We start from the raw sequence: 23,778 nt of genomic DNA, 5'->3' as shown, positions 1-23,778 counted from the left end.
TAATACTACTTTAACCTAAATAAAATTTATCCAAAAACTACAAGATTTTCTGAAAAATATATTTACCTCGAAAATAATATCTGCAACGAATTATTCTTGTAATATTGCGACTTTGATCTAAAAAAAAAAACATGACTTTATTCTCATAAAATTGCAACTTTAAACATTTAATCTACAAAATGTAAATAAAAATAACTCCCAACACACTTCTAAAAAAAAAATCTAATATTGTATGTAATAGCTCATTTGTGAATACATATCGAAATAATTGAGCCTTCAAACAAAAAAATACATGAAAGCCTGGTTGAGAAAGAGTTAAATGCTTCTTTTCTGCAGCCTTCATCCTTATAAAAGTCGTGGTAATAAATCTTTCCGGAATTTGGATAGCCTCCAAGCATTACTTAAAATTGAAAATAAAAATGCTCGTCTGTGTGTGTGTCACTAATATATTCACCTTCATTTTCAACTGGACTATCAGAAAATGGCAGGCTGCATATTTTCAGACACATGAACAATGGATGCTGTCATTACAGCCTCCATTCAATGCTCAACCCCCACCAAAACTACACCCATTAGTGCCTAATACCACCACATAATAAGAAGAATAATCAAAATATTTTTTTAATCGAGACTCATATAGCTGCTCGACAACATTTTCCCTCATATATATTTAGCTCTGCCTTTTTTTCCCCCTTCTCCTGCAGGCATTCAAGCTTTACGACCACTGGAAATCATCGCCATGCGTTCAGCCTCGCGCATGCGCATTGGCCCAACACACATAGAACTGAAACACGCACACACACACAAAAAGAGAGAGAGGGAAAGAGGCAGCTCTGGGATCAGCTCAACTATTTTTTTTTTTTTAATTTCCCAATGTAACGCGACAATATTAGCCTACCTACCCGGACGTACGCCCTCATGGGTTCTTTACTTGGATACACGATTTCATTTGTTATATTTTAAAAATTTAAAGTCAAATCGAGGTGGATTAATCGTGGTAGATTGCTCATCCGTAGAGGAAAATATTATTTTTTTCCATATTAACATTTAAGTTGCCAAACTTTGGCCACACCTAGAGCCTGCCCTATTTTCACGAAAAAAAAAAGCTAGATTTTTTATTTATTTTTTTAAAGCTTTGCTTTCTTTCTCTCTCGGGTTCGGTGGTGGTGCGTTTGTTTGTGTGACGGCGAGTCCCGACGGTGTAACCGGAGAGGGGCCTCACAGAGGGAATGCAGGACTGCAATGGAGCACAATGCAATACAGGTAAAAGAAAATATATTATATGTCGTTTTTATTTTATTCGTATTAAATACCCCGATCGATATCAGCCGGTTTCTCACTGCTCGACGCCTTGATGAAATTAATCGTCGATGAATTAGGCCTCGGATTTGGAGTTTTATTTCATTTAGTTTGACCATATCGCATTGATTGCCCTCCCACCCCTTTTCCTCCCCCCCACACACAGAGTTGCTGTTACTCACAATTCCAACTTTTATTACAACTTCCCCCCACCACCTCAAACGTGGCATATGTGTGTAAATAATTCTGAAATTTTGATTTTTTTTTCTCCCTCTGTTATCAAACGTTCGACCGTGACACACAGCAAGCTGACGCCTGACCGTTCTCCCACTCAACAGCAGCACGTTCGAAATCCGCGTGTAATAATTTCTTGATATTTCCCGTCGTATTTAATGATTAATTTCTTTGTGTGGTCGTACAGACATTAGTCGCCCCCCCTCCATCGTTTCTCGACTATGCTAACCGACCACCCCCCACCCACCCACGACGAAGCAAATATGACCGAAATAAAATAACATTGATCGTTTTTAAAAATTAGGGGAAAAAAACAGGAAACTTTTAAAGCTAACCCCCCTCATTTTTTTAGCCAAGCCAGCTAGCTAGCTTAGCATAGCCTCAAGCTAGCAATCGTTATAATTTATGAACTACATATTATTATTTTTTATTTAAAACTGTTGGAATCGCTCGACATGGGCGAGGTTGGACTAGTTCGTTGGTGTTGAACAGGGAGCGTAATAATATTATCAAGCCCCGACATTTTGTCTCGGCTGTAATTACCACTCTTTGAGGAATGCTAATATTGAGGCAGAAATATGATGACTTTTTAAAAAAAAAAAAAAAAGCTATATTTAAAATCAACAATGAGAGAGCACAGAGCTCAAAATCAATTTATTTCAACAAAAGATTTAATACTATCGTCTAATATTCATGTGCTTTAAAATATTACAAAAAAAAGTCACTGCTGTATTCCTTCCCAGTGGTGTTGAATAACAGGATATAGCCAAGGTCAAAACTGTTAAAAAAAAAATAAAAAAAAATTAATAAAAAATAAACACTCTATATATTATATGACATTCTCTCGTTAATATCCAAAGGGATCTTTCTCAAAACTTAAAAAAAATGCCTTTGCATTTTATTTCCCAGAAAAATATCACGAGCATTGACGCAAGCAGATTAAGGGTTTCCATCTCAAACTCCTGATGTGTGTGTATGTGTTCACATTTTGAGACTGGCCTCTCAGATTATATTATGTGGCTTTTATTTTCCTGCCTCATTTCCACCACTAGGCTGAGTTGAGCACTGTTTCTCCTTTAGCCACCTCCCCTCAGGCTCTGGAGGAGGGAGGGAGAGGGGGAAAAAAAAAAAAAGTCCAGGAAGATTGGAGACTGCCTCATGAAATGCTTGTAATGGATAATAGTATGTTTATCATACTCTCATGTTGCTATTCATCACGTCTTCACTGTAATTAAGTTAAATACATGGAGAATCAATGTACATTAATTCTGGTGGCTGCTAAAGTGAAGGGGAGTTTTGTTCTTCCTTGTTTTCCTGCTCTTTTGGAATGTTTCAAAAGCACCACAGATGAATATTGTTATTGATTAAAATGTCACCGCTGGTAAAATGTTGGATTATTAGCATATATATATATATATATATATATATATATATATATATATATATATATATATATATATATATATATATATATATATTAGGGGTGTTAAAAAAAATCGATTCGACGATATATCGCGATACTACATCGCGCGATTCTCGAATCGATTCAATAATTGGCAGAATCGATTTTTTTTTTTTTTTTTTTTTTTTTTTTTTTTTTTTTTTAGGATTCACACCTTGAGCATGGAAGAATGTTATATGAACGGAACATTAAGCCTTAATATTTTATTTTAATGCTGTTCAAACATGAAACAGATTACAACCTCTATAAGACTGAAATTTCAGATAAATAAATAATACATTTTCATATAAATCTTACACTCTACAAGCTTACTGATTAGTATTTTCTAAATTTGAATGAAAAAAATCGCAACAATCGACTTATAAATTCGTATCGGGATTAATCGGTATCGAATCGAATCGTGACCTGTGAATCGTGATACGAATCGAATCGTCAGGTACTAGGCAATTCACACCCCTAATATATATATATATATATATATATATATATATATAGGTCAGCCTCAGCTGTATTCGCATAGCTTCTATCAAACAACAAACGGCTCAATTTTATTTACGTAATTTCTTTCAAACAAACAGCAAAAAGCAGTTTTTCAAGGCAACACAATGTTGTCTATTATTTTATTTGTGTTGACAAATGTAATATATTTGTAGTTTAGGTCAGCTGAATTTACTTAAACTTTTCTTCCATGCAGCAATGGGCAGTAAACATTTTTGTCAAGCGACACAATGTTGTATAACTGTCTATTGTTTTGTCTTAAATGACAAATTAAATGTTTGTAGCTCCACTCCGGTTCATTGCTATCGCCTCTTTCATGCCAAGGACCACAAAAAGCAGTACAATGTTACATTGTTTGTCATGACAAATTTAATATATTTGCAGCTCCCCTTTGGAATAGGTCACTTCTTTTATGTTAGCAACTAGTAAGTAAACAAAGAGTATATTTTATCAAGTAATGCAATAATACATTTATTGTCAGCAGTACTTTATCCCTTCCCCCCATATTAGTGATTAATATTGTGCATTTTTAATCACAATTTCCTTCATCCTTTCAGTCAAACTAAAAAGGATTTGCGTGTGGATGTGTTGTCTTCAAGTTCATAATCATTTCTAACTACATTATTGTGTTTAGTCCAAGTTTTTCTTTTATTATCATCAATTGAGTTAATCTGGTAATAATCCTGCTTGCTGTTTGTTTTTTAGGGCATCCATTTTGTCAAGTAAATATGTTCACGAAAATTGTCTTTCTGCATGTAGCGCTCGATAAATATAGTGTTAAATTGTTCCAGTTTCGTGCTGCTTTTCATGTCTGTTTATATGACTAAAATTGTCATTTCAATTTTAAAATGTGCATTTTTATTTCTCTTCTTATTCGTACTATGTGCTATTTAAAACGTATTTTTTCTTGTACGTCTTCTTTGTGAGTGTATCATTGTAATATCCCCGCAGTCTTCCCACACGTATTTTTATTCGTGCTTCTGTAATTTCAGCTGCATATGTATGTTTGCCGTCCACCGGTAGCCTCACCTTTTTTTTTATTTTTTATTTTTTTTAACGTCGGGGAGATTGATATCGCGTTAAGACTGAATAGAAGGAGACTTTGTTGTGGTTTGGGAGTTTTTTTTTTTTTTGGTATGTGTAGTTTTCCCTCCGGGCCTCCGTCATGTGTGGCTTCCTTTTTCTCCGACGTTAATGAGGCACTGAGACTCCACCACGTCACCACTCCGCATGTCCTTTTTTTTTCTTCTTCTTCTCGTCTTCTTTCAAATTTTTATTTGCGGCTCTCCTGACTTTTTTTTTTTTTTTTTTAATTCATTTATAAATTGATCTTGTGCCTGCTGCAGCTTGTCTGCAGAACTGTTGTGCGTGGGGGGTGGGGGGGAAGGGTGGGGGAGTATGCAGTGGGGGAGGGGGTGTATGGTATGGTGCTTTTTTTTTTTTTTTAGTGGGGGCTGATTTGTGGCTGATCAGCACAACAAGAGTGAGAATTTGAGAATATTCTGCATTTGGGCGGTCAGAGAAGTGGGGAAGGCAAAGCATGACAATGACGAGCCAAACAGGAACGACTGGTTGTTGTAAAATGTACACGCACGCTCGTCGGCCTACACAGGAAATGCAAAATAAGCACTTTATTCGGGTGAATCTTCAAGTCCGACCTTTTTTAGTCGGAGTAAATGAGGAGCAGCTGCACAGGCGACCCCGCCCGTACACGCAGACACACACGCCACATTGATTATTGCGTCTCAAAAACATATTTCACTCCACTGGAATATGAAAATCAATCACATCTTTTGAATTTATGAATAGGTAAATATTTTATTTATTTATTTTATTAGTAGCAGTGAAACTTTTTTTTTGTAGTCCTCTGTAAAATATTTATTGGGACGTTTTATCAGAGAAATATGAAATATTTTCTAGGCAACAATATGTTCTGTAATTGTGGTTCTGAAGCTTATTTACTTGAATTTTGTCATTTGTTTTGACATATATATATATATATATATATATATATATATATATATATATACACACACACACAGTATATGTTTCATATGATATGATCAGAAACAATGGCGAAAGTAGTAATATTTTTTTTAAACTAATAAGGTACATAATGGAAAATTAAATGCAGTGCTTCGCTCCACCTTCGGAGGCGCTGTTGAGTCTATCACAACTAGATTGCAGTCCGTAGAACATGACATTGTTGTGCTATTTCTTACATAACTGTTGTTAAAACAATTGATGAGGGATATTATTGTTGATGTAAATGTCATCTAAGAATAAAAAAAAAAATTTCCAACCATCATCTAAAATTGATTTTTAAAATGTTTTGAAAATATTAGTTATTACTTGTTTTCCACAAAGCTTTTTTTTTTAATGTATTTATTTTTTATCATTATTAATGGCGCCTTACAAGGGACTAAGGAAGCTTGAATTAAAAAGTAGTAGTAGAATTAAAAAAAAAAATAAAAAAATGGAATGCTTCAGGAAGTTCAGGCAATACGAATAGTATTTTTTATTTTTTTTTAAAGTAAAAATAGTTAGCCGAGGACATTAGTAGTCATGTCTCTATTAATTTGTTTTGTTTTATGACTATCTTCAAATCTATTGACTTAATATACTGCAATTAAACAGTGAATGTTCCAAAATGGTGGTAAATGCAGTTTTCTGCTCTTTACTTTTTGAATGCTTCACACTAGATTGATTATAGGCAAGAAGAATGTTTTCATATAAATGCATTTAATTCTACAGATATGGACTGCTCAAATATTTAAGTAACATTTTAAATGAATAAATAAATACATAAATGAATAAATCAAGCATACCGAAGACAAGTAAAAAGCCAAGGAATAATCTCAACAAAGGCGTGTGATTTCATTATCGTGCTTCGCCGATAAATATGAAGATTTAAAAGGGATGCTCGGGAATAGGAAAAATGCAGCTCACGCAATGATTAATGCATCATTTAATCATTAAAATATGTATGCGGACAATATTTCTATGCGCAGTATGATTTGAAAATAAATAAATAAATAATCTTGTTGAGAGGTGAGCTCGACTGTTTGTCAGCCAGAAAGCTCATTTGTGAAATATTTGGTTTCAGGCGGCAGCTGGGAGTCCGCGTATTGTGTTTCATGTAAAGCTGCTGTAATTCGGTCCTTTTTTTTTTTTTTTTTTTCCAGCCTCCAGCTCCCAACTGGAATCACAGAGGAGCCTGATGGCTTCAATATCGGGAGGGCCGCATTTCCGTGGCTGCCATCTTAAGCATTCGGACGGAAGTCATATTGAAAAGAAAAAGCACAACATTGCGTTTTTGTACATAATCACAGCCGTGACAAAGAAATGGTCTTATGCATAGCTCATCCTGGTGGTTCGTGTGAATGTAGTTGGCCAAAACATGCCTAATTAGAATAAAACTGCACTCGTACATTTAACCACTAGATGGTGCTGGAACTGCGCGAAAGGAAAACAACATGGTCATTTTAAACAAATGTGATGCTTTCAATATCGTAACACGATGACAACAATATTGGGGCCATTTTATTATCGCGATCTTGCGATATTGCCATTATCGTTACATCCCCACTTGCTGCAAATAACAAATAAATAAATAGAGGTGGGAGCCTCCGGTTACCTCACGATATGATGCGATATGAGATACAAGGCTCACGATAATGATTATCTCACGATATGACGATACCACGATTATCGATATATTGCTCAGATAATAAAACCACGGTAATCTACGATTAAAAAAAGCTAAAATAATCATAAAATAATAACAATAATAATAATAATAATAATAAATAACATAATTAAAAATTATAATAAAATAAATAATAAAAAAATAAATAATAAATATTAATAATAATATAATAATAATAATAACAAAAAACATATATATAAATATAAATATATAATATATATAAATATACATATAATAATAATAATAGTAATTAAACTGAGCTCATGAGTCTTCTTCGCCTGGAGACTTGCGTCCATTTCCCCGCCACTTTTATGAGGCGCTCCCCCTAGTGGCCCGCCAAGTAATTGCTTAATAAGTAATGAAATAATGGAGCTGTTATAGTGGCTGTATATTAACTACAAATATCGCGATACTTGCGTAGATGTATCGATAATCTATCGGGAGACAAAGTATCCCGATTTATTGAGATATCGATATAATCATCACACTCCTATGAATAAATGAGACTTCCATTTTCACACCTAGCATTTGAAGCCGTGCTCCAAATGTTTTGGAACAAAACACAATTTATCCCCAACTTGTTTTGAGCTTTCATGGTTGCGTCATGAGCGGCAAGAGCACTCCTAAATCTCAAAATATCCTCCCAGCATTTGTGTCATATCAGGTTCAAGAGCATGGCAGAATGTTGAGTGCTTCAATTTGATGAATCATTGCTCACAAGCTGCGCAGCGGTTCCGCCGCCGCAGTGTGGTCACACTTTTATTTGTTCAAATTCAAACAGTTGTTGAGATGTGGCAAAAAAAATGTTAAAAAAAATATGGCGTCTTTGGCTTCAACTTGAACTTGATTGGATTGTTTCCTTTTTGAGGCGGAATGTCGGAATAAGCTGTGTCTCAATATTTTCTATGTATTTATTGGAGCGCCTCCTTTGTGTTCAGATTTATTTTCAGCATTATTCTGCCACCACGCGTCAACGTACTTATTAAAAAGTGTCCTATCCGGAAAAGAATTGTTGCCGATTGCGTCTCGTACATCATTTTCTCTAATAGGCTGCGGGTGAGTCATTTGGAAAGCGCCTCATGTTGTGCGTGGAGACCTGCGCTATTGTCACGCTCACGCAGACGCTATTTACAGTCGGTATCAGGAGTCGCCAAAGATATGCTGCACACACGCAGGGGTTAATTTTTAATGTTATTTTTCTCTCTGTATCACCTTCTTGCCATGTTGCAATGTGGCAGAGACGTCCATGCGAGAATCATTGGCTTGACTGAGCAATATTTTGCCTGTCAGTTTTAATTTAGTGTTCCAATATTAATTACAAAAAAAACATATATATATATATATATATATATATATATATATATATATATATATATATATATATATATATATTATTTTTTTTAATTTTTTTATTTTATTTTTTTTATTAGGGCTGCACGATATTGGAAAATCATGCGATATGCGATATAGTTGCTGAATATAGCGATTTCGATATTATTGCGATATTTAACATGTACCTGCAGAAATGACATTTTTATTATCTAATTAAATAATTACATTTTTTCATGCAGCAAAATAATCAAACTCAATATATTCTTAGTCAATTAATTGTGATTACCGCTCGATAACTATTGGATGGCGGTGCACATTTTAGTTAGTAATTGACTGTTCGAATTCAAATAAAAGCATAAAATTCCATATGAAATGTATTGCACGTCTTTGCGATATGCATATTGGATGCACCAATATTGCAATCATGATATTGATATTTTTTTCGATATATTGTGCAGCCCCAACATATATATTCTATTTTAACAAATTGATATTATTTTAAGTGGTGTTTAGCAGTGTAGTTTTTTCTTCTTCTTTTTTTTAAATAAAAATGCACAATATTACAAACATAATTTCAGATAGGGCTGCTTGATTTTGAAGAAAATATTAGTCACTATTAATTTGGCCATAATTAAAATAACAATTAGGACAATCATTTGATTTTTTTGTACAAAACAAGAAAATGTTTAAACGTGTAAAAAATATTAATTATTATTATTAATTATTAATACATTTCTTTGAAACACTATAATTATGCAAATTCCCTTTGGACCAAGCAATGTTTATTAAAGTAGTCATTTTAAAATAAAAATAAAAAAAAGGTGCAAATATGTCAATTTAAACAACTCAAAATTAGTATTAGTAGTCTTTCATTCTTGTTTACAATTATGCCAATTTAGTAATTTTGGAGTGTAGTAATTGAAAATGTAATTGAATTTCGATTAATTGTACAGCCCTAATTTCAGAATATTAGCATAAGTAAATGAATAATGTTGTAGTTTTTCAAAATGAACCTACCACTGTTATGAACAATTTGAATCTGCGCAAATTGAAAGTTTTTTATTTTGTCAGTGTGAAATTTGACTGCAGAAAATGTGCGTGATGGTGACAAATCTCCCGCAGCATTTGCCTGACGCGTTGCGACCGTCTTCTCCCCGCAGTGGTTGGGTGCTCCTTCCTGCCAGAGAGGCAGCTTCGCCTTCTACAAGTCGGTCGGCAGCAAGACTCGAGCCGACGGCCCCGTGCAGGTGTGGCGGCTGGGCGAGTTTTACTTCGTCCGCTGCGGGCCGGGCGATCCCGTCTGCATCGCTGAGGTGAGCCCGGCGGACGCAACAAGCGCAACCTGCGCCATTTCAAATCCACTCATTTGGCGTTTACAACCTGTTTACAAAGAAGTGAGCAACTCTCGAGTCAATGTTTTATTGAGTCAGTGAGCGAAATGAAGTGCCTGAAGGTGTCATGCTATTCAAGTAAATTTAGGTGGCAATATATTACTGGACATTTGAATCATTATTATTATTATTATTATTATCGATATATTGCTAAGGTAATAAATCTACGATAAAACTAATCATATAATAATAATAATAATAATAAGAAGAAGAAGAATACAAATAAAGAATAAAAATAAAATAAATAATAAAATAAAGAAATAATTAATAAATAAATAGTACAAAATAAATAAAAATAATTCATATAATAATAATAATATAAATAAATATATGTAAAACTACAAATAAAATAATAATAAAAATAATATATAATCTCCTGAGTCTTCTTTGCCGGAAGACTTGCGTCCATTTCCCCGCCACTTTTATGAGGCGCTCCCCCTAGTGGACTGCCAAGTAATTGCTCAATAAGTAATGAACAATGGAGCCCTTATAGTGGCTGTATATTAACTACAAATATCGCGATGCTTGCGTTGACGTATCGATAATCTATCGGGAGACAAAGAATCACGATTTATCGTAATAGCGATATATCGTCACACTCCTAATAGTGAGTATAAATTATCCCCATCCCAAACAACCAATGGGCAAAAGAAAAGCAATATATCTCATGATACAGAAATACCCATCACAACATTGTTTAAGTTCTTCATATATTAATTTTTAAATGTAGCCTATTTTATTAATTTGAATTAATTGTAATTTTTAAATTAAATTTAATTTTAAATAGTAACTGTAGTGGAATGTATTCATAATATGGTTTGTGTGTGCACAGGTGACCTTACTGTGGGAAGACCAGACACAGCGCCACCTGTTGGCCAGCGCCAGACTCTACTTCCTGCCCGAAGACACGCCAATGGGTCGAACCAGGGAGCATGGCGAGGTAGGTGAAAGGTCCCAGGGAATGGGAGGGGGGGTGGGGGGCTCATTCAATACCAGAATTGTGCTCATGGGCTTAGGCGCTGATATTTATTCCTTGATGCAAAGATTTGTTATTTTGTTATTAATGTTGATTTTTATTTAGAAAAAAATGATCATCTAATTATTAATTTAGAAATATATTATTTGGATTAGATTTATCATGTCAACTGGTGGTAAGTAAACGTGAAAACGTGAAACAAAATGGTAGAATCACAGATGTTTTTTTTATTATTATTTATTTATTATTATTTGCATATGTATTATTTATTTTATTTATTTCATTGCTGTTATTAATTTACAAATATTTATTACTATTTATGTATTTTTTTTTCCATTGTTATTAATTTTAAAATATTTTACCAAAAAAACAAAAACCAATGATATGTCGAAATGTGAGGCAGATTTGAAATCAGAATGCATGGAAATGTTATTCCTGCACACCGGCGAGTGAGTCCACCGCCATCTTAACATAATCAGAGGAATGCGTCAAGAAGGTCTATTAATAACCTTGGCACAGGAACGTAGTCTCTCAAGGTGTTTTTGGAAGAAATTTAAACAATTTCCACCTTCAAGTTTGCTGGAAAAAAAGTGTGTGTGAGTGTTTGTGTTGTGTTTTTATCACAAAAAAAAAAGACAGCTTTTGTGACTTGAAGAGTCCTCAAGCGTGTTCCATTTCAGTTTGTGCTGGTTGCTGGCTGGCTCGCTTATTGTTTGAATTACAAGCAGCCGCTTCCGCCTTACCTCACGCAGCACTAACAACAGTTCTTGCACAATGATGCACTGCGGCGGCGGCTCACGAGCAGGCCTATGAATCACCACTGAAACGTATATGAATATATCTTTAAAAAAATAATAATAATAATTCCCTGTTGAGCCTCCTCCCCCTGGCCCTTCGCTGCCTGCTCACCTCACGGTGTGTTAATGAGCTCACACCTGGCTACTGTGGGGGGCGGCTGGAATGCGGGAACTCCCACCAGGAGAGTTGGAGGCGGGGTTGGTGAACTTGCATCCACTGTCTGGAGCGTCACTTCTTAACATGCTATTTATTCACAGACGACCTTTAAGAATCCCCCAGCCAGTGTGACAAAATCCCAAAATAAAATGTCTTCCGATGCCCAACGTTGAATGTCACAACGGGGTGAGCTGCTGCTAGCATTTGTGTCACAGCTGGGATTTGATAAATGTATTACGCAAGATTCCCCCCCCCCCAAATCTACTGAGAAACTTACAGAGGATAAAAGTGCAATAGTGCGGGCAAAATTTTTCAAGTGAAACACAATCTGCTCACACTAAGTTGTTCTGATTTCAAAACAATTTTGCCACTGACAAATTGTAATTTGTTCCATGAACAAGCTCGACTGAAATCAATTTTCCTCAATGAAAATGAACTGAAGTGCCTTTAACCCATTACATCCCCCAAAACACAATACCATTTTTTTTATACGTTTTTAATAATGAAAAAATATCCTTAGATTTTTCCAAAAACAAAACAGGAAAATTATTTGGCCAGAATTTCTCAAATTAATTGTTGATATAATATTTTCATTATTATGAAGCAGTAAATGCTATTAAGAACTCTATGTACATCATATATTAAAAATGCAGATGTTTTGATATGTGAGAAAAGCATCTTAAAAAAAAAAAAAGTAGAAGTCAACCTTAAACATTTCTTGACAATATTATGTTATATGTGACCTCACTAGTTAACATAATATTTTGATTAATATAACATTTGGAATGAGTTATGAAGCAAAAGCCAGCTGTTTTTATCCATCTCAGGGGAGCGGCCATGTTGCCACTTGCTGTCGACTGAAGATGACATCACAGTTGCTCAGGGCTCGGGTAACGACCAATCACAGCTCAGCTGTTTTCTGAACCTGCGCTGTGATTAGTTGTTACGTGAGACCTGAGTAACTGTGATGTCATCTTCAGTTGATGGCAAGTGAGATGGATTAAAAATGGCTGGATTTTGCTGCTTAACTCATATTCCACTCACGTAATATTAACCAGAATACCATATTTAGACTAGTGGGGCTGCATCGTACATATTATTGTCAAAACATTTTGGGGGCGTTGACTTCCCTTTTAAAATCATCCCTTTATAACAATACTGGAGTAAAATAAATAAATCACATTTTTCCATTTTGTCACTTCGCTTGTGTTGTTTATGCATACATGTGTGGCCAAAATCTAAATTCATTAATTCATTTTTTTTTTTTTGCATGTTTTTATGCTTGAGCATTCCACTGTGTTGCAATGTTAACAAAATACTAAAGATTAAAAAAATGTAAAGTGTTGTAAGACAATCAAACGTTCTGCCTGTAATTCATATTTTTGTTGTTGTATGCATTAAGGAAGTTATTTTATCCATTACAGTCTTCCCTCGCTATAACGCGGTTCACTTTTCGCGGTCTCGCTGTAACGCGGATTTTTTTTTTAAGTGCAATTTTGCATATTTTTTGTAGTAATATACCCATTTTATAAAATTTATGAAGTTTTGAACATTATCATTGTTTGAACAAGAGAGAAATGTGCGAACATGTAAATGCCTCAATGAGAAAAGTGTCTAAATTGTGTGGTAGGGGATTTTAGAGCCTTAAAACATTTATAAGAATTGTAAAACATAAAGCTAACTACTTCGCGGATTTCATTTATTGCGGGTATTTTTTGGAACCTAACCCCAGCGGAAAACGAGGGAACACTGTATCCATTTTTTTTAAATAATCGCCCGACTTTAAAAATAATATTAAGAAATTAGTTATTCTTTGTTCACATTTTTGTTCTGTTTTCTTTTTTGTTTTCCTTTTGTTTGCTATTGGAAAGCTTGAAAATTGTAAATAAGATATTGTATTTTTTTTGTTTTTTGTTTTATTTAGTTATTATTGGTTTTTTTTGCCAAATTAAAGCGTCAACCTCAAAACAGGTAACATTTGATACATGCATAGAGAGAAGATGCCCACTATATCATGAAACAAAACAAAAAACAAAAAAAACCACTCAAATAAAGTAAAAGTAAAGTCAAGATGTCCGACAAACAAAATGCAGGGCGAACAGGTGCGTGTTATGTAAGTGTTGCTGGAATTCATACACGCAAGATTTGTTGAGCTCGTGTGACATCAACAGATGACATTTGAACTTTTGCTTGACTTTTTTTAAAGGCATATTTTCCCAGAACATTTTTTTGGTCCTGCAGCTCTCAAACTCCCATTGGGAAATGTCGCCTGATGATTTGTGTAGGACGAAGTTCTTGCCGTGTCCCGAAAGATGGTGCTGCGGGTGGAGGACCTGGTGCGGTGGTCGTGCGACCAGCCGCCGGCGTGGAGCGGCAGACAGAAAGCCACGCCCAACGGGCTCCACAAACCGCCGCGGAGCAGCGAGACCGACGACGGCGACGCAACGGACTACAAACCTCCGCAGGATCTGAACGAAAGTAAGAAGGTCACAAATGGAACCAGACTGGCATGCTAATCGTCCCGTGTTTACTATTTGTTTGTTTTTTAATCTGTGGTCGCGTAGACGGCATGAGCGTCAAAGTGCTGAGTTACCCGCAGTACTGCCGCTACCGCTCGCTGCAGAGGCGCATCCAGGACGGCGCCCGGGGTCCCACGCTACAGGACGCCCACCTGCTGGCCCTGGGCGGCGTCCGGGCGACGCCCACCACCCGCTTGATGTACTGCAGGGACACGTTCAACCACCCCACGCTAGAAAGCAGCGTCGGCTTCACCTGGCAGTTCCGTAAGTGCCTCCTGGGGGGGAAAAAAAGCTCATTTCAATTTTAGTATTTATTTTTATTATTTTATTTTTTATTTTGTTTGCAGGGTGTCCAACTCTTAGCCTCCGAGGACGACCTCGCAAGAGACGAGGCCGCGACGGCAGAGACACGCCGACGTCCGGCCAGTCGGAATCGTGGATCGAGAAGATGAAGGTTGGATTCTTTCGACTTTTCAGACAAATGACATTAGTGCGCATTAGCTGAGTCTTCTTCCCTTTTTCTTTTCAATCAACTCTAACAGGAATTTCTGTTTTTCCGCCACCAAAAAAAAAAAAAAAAAAAAAAAAAGACTAGATGTCTTTTAGCTACTTAAAAATATTAAGTTACCTATATATATATATATATATATATATATATATATATATATATATATATATATATATATATATATATATATATATATATATATATAAAGAGCCAATAAGAGATTAAGCTGGATTTATGTCCAGTAAATGGTTCTGGTTTTGATTAAGTGTCATGGATATTTCATGGTGGTGTTGTTAAGTAAAGGGCCAAAAATAAGCACTGAAATGGATCATGGGACAACCGCATTAAAATTCCACTTTTGAATCACAAACAACTGTTCATTTGAAATGTAGATACTGGGCAGAAACAATCAGTATGTTTATTAGCACTCAAATGACCAACTGCTGCAATAAAGCCATTGAAACCAAACTTTTAAAGAGATACTTGACTCATTGAGCCATTTTCAGCAGTAAAAAGTTAATATTTTATCTATAATTAATGTGGTAACTTCATTATTTTTCATGTACATTTAAAAAGTAATTTTGTTTACTTGCGGTCGACAGATGATGACATCACCTGTGCTGAGGAAGTAGGTAACGGCTAAGCCATGATTGGCTCAGCACAGGTGATGTCATCATCAGTCGACAGCAAGTCGAAAAATTACTTTTTAAAGGGCTCCGGGTGGAGGAGTGGAACCGTCACTTGCCTTCGGTGCCGGTTGGCGTTTGTTTGCTTTCCCGCCTGGGAGACCATGTTTGTTTGTATGCGTGTTTGTGTGAGTGAGTGAAAACTACAAAAAAATATACATATTATTTTTCAAGGTATTAATTGTAAATGAAAAACGATGAAGTTATCAAATTCTTTCTGGACAAAATATTAACGTTTTACTGCTGAAAATTGTTCTATGAGTCAAGTATCCCTTTAAAATTAAATACAGGCTCCCTCTAGTGGTGCATGGAAGAACAGTTCAGCTTCATTATGCTTTTATGTGAAATTAATTTTAATTGAATCATATAAGTAGATTCTTTTTTTTTTTCTTTTTTTTAAGTGCAATGTTAAAGTGGACCATCACAAAAAAATTAAAGTTTTGCCAACAAGCGATTGAGCAATGCACAGCAGCCGGCATACTGCAACATAAAAACTGTATTATTTTTTAATTGAACCATAAAAACATGGCGCGATTGTCAAGGAAGAAGCGGATTGCCAAAAAGACGTGGATAAAGAGAATGTGGACATTTTGAGTCTGTTGGCAATGATCAATCACCCCATTCTTCGGCTGCACTCGTCCATTTTGGCAACAGAGACTCTGCAAATTTAAAATGGGATTCTACTGTACATTGAAAAAAGTGGAAAAATCAAAATATGTCAGTAGTATCTAGTTAGTTAATAATTCCATTTTTTTTTTTTTTCCAATGGACATTCCATATAAATTCCACTTGGTCTGTCACTTCAATTCAATCAATATTGATTGATTATGGAACATTAATTATTCTTAACTATCAAGGACATGATAAAAACTCCACAAACATTAATTTCCATATTAAATTTTGCAGAAGCAGTAACTGGTTAAATTGGTTAGTGTATTAATGAAAGGAACACGTGTTTCGAAGTGTTTATAAAAGTATTTTCATAATTCTAAGTAATTGTAAATAATTTAAACATAAATTAAAAAGATTCTGAGTTGTCTTAAAGTGCAATAAGTCAGGCCTTTCATAAATGTAAGAAAATATTTTTAAATTCATGTGAAGAGTAAATTTCAAGAAAACAGTAATATACAAAAAAAAAGGCATTTAAAATGATTAATTTTCATATAAATTTATGGGAAAAAGAAATATTAAAATAATTGATTCATGGGTTTATGAATCGATATCAGGCTCAAAAATCAAAATTGATTTGATATTGATCGTTCGATTCTTTCTTTAATTTTTTAAAATCCAGCCCGAGTTTTTCTGTGCTTCCGCATGATGCCAACCACCTCACGTCGTCTTTTTCAGGAGAACGTGATGGGCAGCGTGGAGGTGGGCAGCGAGGACAGCTGGCTCCCGCACCCCGAAGAGCAGCTGTTCCTGGACGAGCTCTTCGCCTTCATGGACCGTCACGGCTCGCCCATCCACAAAGTGCCCAACCTCGGCTTCAAGAAGAGTGAGTTGGCCTCACATCTCATCTCGAGTTGCTTCGCTGGGGCAAATTTTTAAGATATTTCTTCTGTCTCTATGCACTCAGTCGACCTCTTCCTCATGTTCTCCGTGGTCAGACGTCTCGGAGGCTACGAAAAGGTGACACGCTGTTTGATTGGTTGTTTGTTTGTTTGTTTGTTTGTTTACTGGAAAGTTTTTATTTTATTTATTTTTTTAACATTTTTTTTCTTCCACATATGACTTATGATTTGTGTCATATTTGATACATTCGGTCACAATGCTTTAATTAAAATAAATTCGTAATTTAGAACTGTCAAAAATATAATAATAAACAGACATATCAAACATATTAGTATATTTCCAAAAATCAGAAAGAACATTTCCCACTATTAACTAGACTAAGTGCAATTTCTGGAGAAATTGCGTGGGAATGCTGAAAGCTGAATGCTAAGATTTGAATACATGTGGAATACTTATGAAGTACATTGAGAGATAAATTATGAAATGATGACCTCCTGGTTACTGGAAAATGGACTTTACCAACTGTGCCACTTAGCAGTATCAAACACCTGGTAACGATGATAAGTTATATGTATGGAAGTGGGCGTGGAAAGTGACAGTTCAACATCTATCCTATTGAAAATGAATGGCGAAAAGTTGATATTTAACGATAAATTGTGCGGATACTGTAAGTAATGTGGACTCAGACGATATATACCCCGGTAGGTGTGAATTTTTCCAGCAAGTTGAAATTTGAACAGTGTAAATCGTAAGTATTATGTGGGAGTTGTTACATGGCAAACAATCACAATTGTCACTGGAAAAGCCATCAGCTGGATGACACTGCACTCTAATGGATTATCCGTGCAATGCATGTGTCAGATCATATACGTCAGGGTTTTAATGGGGAAAAAATATACTCATGAAACAGAGGGCTCAAAATGTCTTGTATTTAACTCTTTTACTGCCAAACGTTATCCAAAAAGACAACCACCAAGAGTGCCAGACAATTTCAAGCATTTTCACTCATCTTTCAAGGCAAACAGAATATTGTGTGCTATGACTACGTAAACATGGTTGATTCCATATAAAGGATTGGATTCTATTCTCGCATTAGAAAAAAAAAAAAAAAAAAAAGTATGATTCTACCGTATTCCGTTCTTTAGTAATCACCATTTGAAAACGTAGCAAGTTATAATGGGAAAAAAATGACCAAAAAAAGCTTTTTGTGAAATGATACGTTTGTTTTCTGCACAACAGTGACTTTGACACTGATATTTTGGGTTTAGTGACGCCCTGTGAATTAGATTTAATGTGACAACCGCATTTCATAAGATCCACCATGTTTTCATGTAATTTGATTCACGGGAGCCCATTGAAAAGATATACAATGCTGCCATCTGGTGGACATGGTGGTTGATTTAAAAAAAAAAAAAAAAAAGTAAGTTTTCAACTCATTCATGAAACCAGAGCTGCACAAAAAAAAAACACACAAAAACAGTTGACGACAATTAACGTTATTGGAAGACCTCGTTGGGATTTCCGTTAACGTGAATTACCGTTCTTGGCAGGAAAAGAGTTAATATGACACGTTTGGCTAATTGATACGAATGAACATCGTACTAAATGTCACATTGTGCGTCTCAGGTGACGTCGGAGCGCTTGTGGAAGGTGGTTTACAACGAGTTGGGTGGATGTCCCGGCAGCACCAGTGCGGCCACCTGCACCAGGAGACACTACGAAAGGTCCGATTGGGCCAGTACAAACGCAAATCCTTCTGGCTTTGACGTCGCATGTAAACGTCTCCTTGCGTCTCAGGCTGATGCTCCCTTACGAGGAACACCTGATAGCAGGGGGCCTGGAAGTCCAAATCCCGGAATGCAGTCTGCCCGTGAAGCCCAGAGGCATCCGAGGGAGGAAGCCGCTCCCGCGGGGAAGAAAACCAGGACCCAAAGTCAAAGCCAAGATGCCAGCCACTCCGCCTACCACGGTAAGAACAACACATAGATCCTCAAATAAACTCCTCCCCTTTAATAGTTGAGGAACCACAAGTAGTGCTTTGACGTCATGTTTCGGCAATTCTAGACCTTGACGAGGATTGCAGTTATTTGTGAATTCAGGGTGTTTACTGTATTTCCTCACCCGGACTCCAAATAATCACTAAATCAGAGGTGTCAAACATATGGCCCACGGGCCAGAACCGGCCCATCAGGGGGTCCAATCTGGCCCATGAAGACAGAACACAAACTTTAGCTTTTCACGAAAATGAACTGCTGTTAGTACTAATACAGTTTTCCCTCGCTATAACACAGTTCACTTTTCGCGGCCTCACTGTATTGCAGATTTATTTATTTTTTGTGCAATTTTGTATGCATTTTATTGCAGTAATGTAGTTTGATAACATTTATGAAAGTTTGAACATTAAGAATGTTTAAATAAGAGAAATGTGAAAATATAAACGCCTCAATGAGAGAAGTGTAAACTGTGTGGTGCAGGGTTTTAGAGGCTTAAATCTTTTGTAATAAATGTAAAATATAAAGCATACTACTTCGCGGATTTAATTTATTGCGAGTATTTTTTGGAACATAACCCCAGCGGAAAACGCTTACTCAGGATTTAATGCCAATATTGTGCGCTCATTTTTAAGAAAATTCTGATTACTCTGCAATAAAATTAAAAAAATAAATGGGAATATTTTCATAATGTACGAATACAAATGGAAATATTTGTCACCTGCTGTTATTTACAGTTTATTAGGCCACTGACGAACTGCCCTGGCCCACTTGAGATCAAATTTGCGTGAAAGTGGCCCTTCAATTAAATTGAGTTTGACTTCCTTGACACCAATTAACCAGGGCTTTGGCGCCATCTTGTGGCACTTTGTTGCTAACACTATACATTTTTCATTTTTAATGCCCCCCTAACGTAATTGTCGTGTTGTTGATGCCGCCGTGGTCGCAGATCACCACCGCTGACGGCATCGTGGTGATGGTGAAGCGAAGGCGGGGCCGACCGCCTGGCAAGCGCAACAAGGCCACACTGATGGCTCAGGCCAAACTGCTGGCTCAGCAACAAGCCAAAGTCAAAGCGGAGTCCCCCAAGCCGATTCTTCCGGCCCGAAGCAGCAACGGGCCCGCGCCAAACGGCAGCACGCCACAGGTACGAGCTACAGTCAAGATCGGGTTTACATGATTACAACTATTTAAGTATTAAAAAAACATGACACATTTTTGCACTATTACAAACTAGGGGTGTCGGGCGATTAAAATTCTTAATCGTAATTCATCGCATAACTTCAATAGTTAACTCATGATTAATCGCAATTTTTTATATCTGTTCTAAATGTACAATAGAATGTTTTTCTCTAGGTTGCATCCTGTTGTTAACATAAGTGAGGGAAATGTGTTAAACTAATAAAAATATGACTGCATCTTTTAGTCACTGATTCAGTAATTTCATCATAATTCATTAAATGAGTTAAACTTAAAAAGATGTACTGTCCTGTAAAAAACGAGTGTGATATTGATTTGTGTTGAAGTCATTTTGCTGCCACTAGATGGCATAATTGCATTTGTAAGACAGTGACAGCTCAGTGCATTTTTCTTTTCATATTAAGAGCTAGCTAATCTTTAACCCTATAAAGCCTGAACCATGAGATATATGAGAAAAAAAATCTGATTCTTATAAATAGAGTATTTATTGGTCCTTTTGAACAAACAATTTTTTTTGGGGGGGGGGAAATCGACTTCCACATATGCCTTTTGATTTGAGTCATATTTGATACATCCGGTCACAATGCTTTAAATTTATAATTGTCAAAAATATAATAATAAACTAAACAGACATATCAAACATATTAGTACTTCCAAAAATCAGAACATTTCCCACTATTAATAGTATAGGTGTCTCTCTTTTCTCAATTGGGGCGATCTTGCAAGCTCGCTGAGAAAGCCATCAGCGATCAGTGATACTGCCCTCTAATGGATTATCCGCACAATGCATGTGTCAGATCATATATGTCAGGATTTTAATGGGAGGGAAAATATATTACAAGGCTCAAAATGCCTTGTATTTAATATGATACGTTTGGCTTTATTTAACATGAAGTAACTTGTGAAATTGTGCACATTTTTAAAATGGTCAAATACAACTTGACCCCAGTCTCCACAAATGTATGTATGTATTATTATTATTATTATTATTATTACATTTATATGACTGCTAAATTTTGACATGGATGTGTCTCCTGCTTTGCGACAGGAATTCCTCCAGTACAGGCTTTCCAAGTAAGGGGTGGTCATTAATCGTGCGTTTAAAAAAAATAAAATAAAATAAAAAATAAATAAATAAATAAATTTAAAAATAGCGGAACTTTAAATTAACTCAAAATTAACGCACTAATTTTGACACCCCTAGTTACAGATACAGAGATACATATATTGTTATAATTATACATTATAACGAATAAAAATTAAAAAATAAATTAAATGACTAAATTACTAAAAACACATCTTTAGATTTCTAAATACATCAAAAAACAACAATATAAACGTTTAAAAAATGAATTTTCCACTGTCTCATCTCCTTCTGCAGGTGTTGCAGCCCCTCCCCCCTCCCACCCTGCAGCCCATGCAGCCGACCCTCATCCCCGTCAACATGCCCCTCACCCCGGACATCTCCCCCATGTCCACCCCCTTCCTCCCCTTCCCACCCAAGCCGAAAGAGCCCGGCAAGGAACGCGCCGGCGCGTCGGCACCTCCGGGCGTCCTCCTCTCGGCGCTGCCTCGCCACTTTGTGGGCGGCTTCAGCCCCATCAAAGGTTTGTGTCCCCTGGACGTGCTCAGGAACTGCGCGGGCTTCCACAGGGTGACGGAGAGCCCCGCCCCCACGCCCCAAGAGCCCTGCCGGCCGCACGCCAGCATCTACGCCCCGCTCCTCCCCGCCGTGGACCGCCCGCTTCAACAGCACATGTGTTCGGGCTGCGACGCGGACGAGGACGCCCGGGGGGGCGTGGCCCGGGATGTCAGGACCCGCCCCCCTCTGCCCCCACTCCGGGTCCTGCCCTTGGATCTGGACTGCAGCGTCCAAGTGCGGCAGCTGATGAGGACTCGCCTGGGTTCCACTCAATTCCACAGCTTCACCCGCCGGCTGTCGGAGGCGCTCTCGCAGGACCTGAGCGCCGCCAAGCCGCCGTGCTCGCCCGTCACGCCGCCGCCCGAGCAGGCCCTGCCCCTCAACCTCAGCAAGCGCTTTCCGCTGAAAAGACCCGGCGCCGACCCGGCCGAGCTCAGTCAGGCGTACGCTATCGAAAAGAAAGCCAAAGCCGAGCGCTCGGAGTGCGGCGAGGACTTTCGCCCGGGCGGCGGGCACGGGCGCCCTGCCTCGGGGGCCGGCGGCACCGGCGAGGCGGCCAAAAACCAGGAGGAACCGGCGGACTTGAGCTCCCCCAGCAGGATCCGGGCCTTCCTGCTCGGCCTGCCGCCGTTCAGGGTCAAACTGGACGAGGATCTGAACGGCGTCAAGTCGGGTTCCGCCGCGGAGAGCCAGAGGACCGCCGGCGTAGCCGAAGCGGGGCGAACGGAGGCGAGCGAGCGCACGTCGGAATCCGCCGCCGAGCAGGTAGGAAATGTCGCGATGCTAAACGAGGATTTCAAGGAGGGAGGGAACAAAATGGAGGATTTCAGCGATCACATGAGAGTGGAAAAGCACGACGTGGACCCCGGCCCGGTTCTGACCCAGGCCACGTCTCTGGTCCTGGCTCAGCAGAGCTGAAGAGAAGTCCACCCACAACAAACTTATCATCCATATTTTTGCCGTCAACATCCCAACATGGATCGCATTCTTAGTCACACAGACAATCGCAAACCATTTCTTTCTTTCCAGGCAGACAAAACGCAGACTGTTGAACAAACACTGCCACATAGCCCCACCCTCGCCATCCATTATTCAAAAGAAATATTGAATAAGATCCATAAATAAATAAAAAGCATATGGGTGATGCTATGCATCGAGACGTCCTGATGAGCATCTGTGCTGTAGCTTCACGTTTTGAATTGTACTCGACTTCTGTCCAGAGAGAGTTATTTTCTGATTTAAAAAAAAAAAAAAAAAAAAAAAGTTCTCGGGAGTCTTTGCATTATAAATATATCTATATAAATATATAGCTCGTTGTGCTCATGAGTTAGCTAGACGGTCTATAAAGTGTACTATTAACTCGCTTTTTCCGACACGTTTGTGCCTTCAGGGGCCGGCGGTCATCGCCGGTTTCGCTTCGCTTTAAAGAGATACCTTGACGTCGGGACGTAAATTCTCACGACACCAAACAAAAAAATGAAATCACTTCTTTTAAACTATACGAAATATTCAAACTCGTCTGATGTTACTCACAAATGGATTTACTCAGTGTGTAATGTTCAGTCGAACACAAGCTAATCAATTGCCTATGCATGCTAATAGGTTAAATGTGCCATCTAGTGGGGAAAAAAAAAAAAGCATTTTTCTGCCTGTCATTATACATCGCCACAAATTGGATCATAATTTTGGACACGGCCAGACAAGGTATCCCTTTAATCTCTGCCTTTTTCCTTTTGAAATCGTCCGTTGACTTTACGGTTCAAATTTGCACACCTCCAGATTTATATGCCTGTCTTTTTTTTTTTTTCTTCTTTTTTTTTTTACATTACCTGAGTAGTTGAAGCAATGGTTACTACTGTATATCC

The 23,778-nt window shown here is 37.4% G+C and overlaps 1 protein-coding gene across 2 annotated transcripts; it reads left to right on the top strand.

Annotated features, from left to right (window-relative positions):
• The first annotated feature begins 816 nt into the window (after positions 1 to 816).
• On the top strand, positions 817 to 23,072 carry LOC144006591 (uncharacterized). 2 transcript variants are annotated; one of them, XM_077505514.1, is made up of 12 exons: positions 817 to 1,263; positions 9,695 to 9,847; positions 10,758 to 10,865; positions 14,141 to 14,333; positions 14,420 to 14,638; positions 14,722 to 14,828; positions 16,916 to 17,063; positions 17,145 to 17,197; positions 18,707 to 18,804; positions 18,878 to 19,049; positions 20,021 to 20,218; positions 21,653 to 23,072. In XM_077505514.1, exons 1-12 carry the CDS (start codon positions 1,243 to 1,245, stop codon positions 22,829 to 22,831), a joined length of 2,649 nt encoding a protein of 882 aa, XP_077361640.1. In that variant the 5' UTR covers positions 817 to 1,242; the 3' UTR covers positions 22,832 to 23,072. The 2 variants fall into 2 exon arrangements, with proteins under 2 accessions (XP_077361640.1, XP_077361639.1); XM_077505513.1 differs by having other exon boundaries at positions 14,683 to 14,828.
• The last annotated feature ends 706 nt before the right edge of the window (positions 23,073 to 23,778 follow it).

Source organism: Festucalex cinctus, chromosome 18 (genome assembly GCF_051991245.1).
Source record: "Festucalex cinctus isolate MCC-2025b chromosome 18, RoL_Fcin_1.0, whole genome shotgun sequence".
NCBI lineage: Eukaryota > Metazoa > Chordata > Actinopteri > Syngnathiformes > Syngnathidae > Festucalex > Festucalex cinctus.
The sequence above is the reverse complement of the archived record's forward strand: the minus strand, read 5'-3'. Positions and strand labels throughout refer to the sequence as shown.

What these genes read in the sequence shown, in the direction of transcription:
- LOC144006591 (XM_077505513.1), top strand. Translation starts at nt 1,243, where the DNA reads ATGGAGCACAATGCAATACAG. An exon ending in TCCGCAGGATCTGAACGAAA is followed by an intron (nt 14,334 to 14,419) that starts GTAAGAAGGTCA and finishes GTGGTCGCGTAG; the next exon opens with ACGGCATGAGCGTCAAAGTG. An exon ending in CAACCTCGGCTTCAAGAAGA is followed by an intron (nt 17,064 to 17,144) that starts GTGAGTTGGCCT and finishes CTATGCACTCAG; the next exon opens with TCGACCTCTTCCTCATGTTC.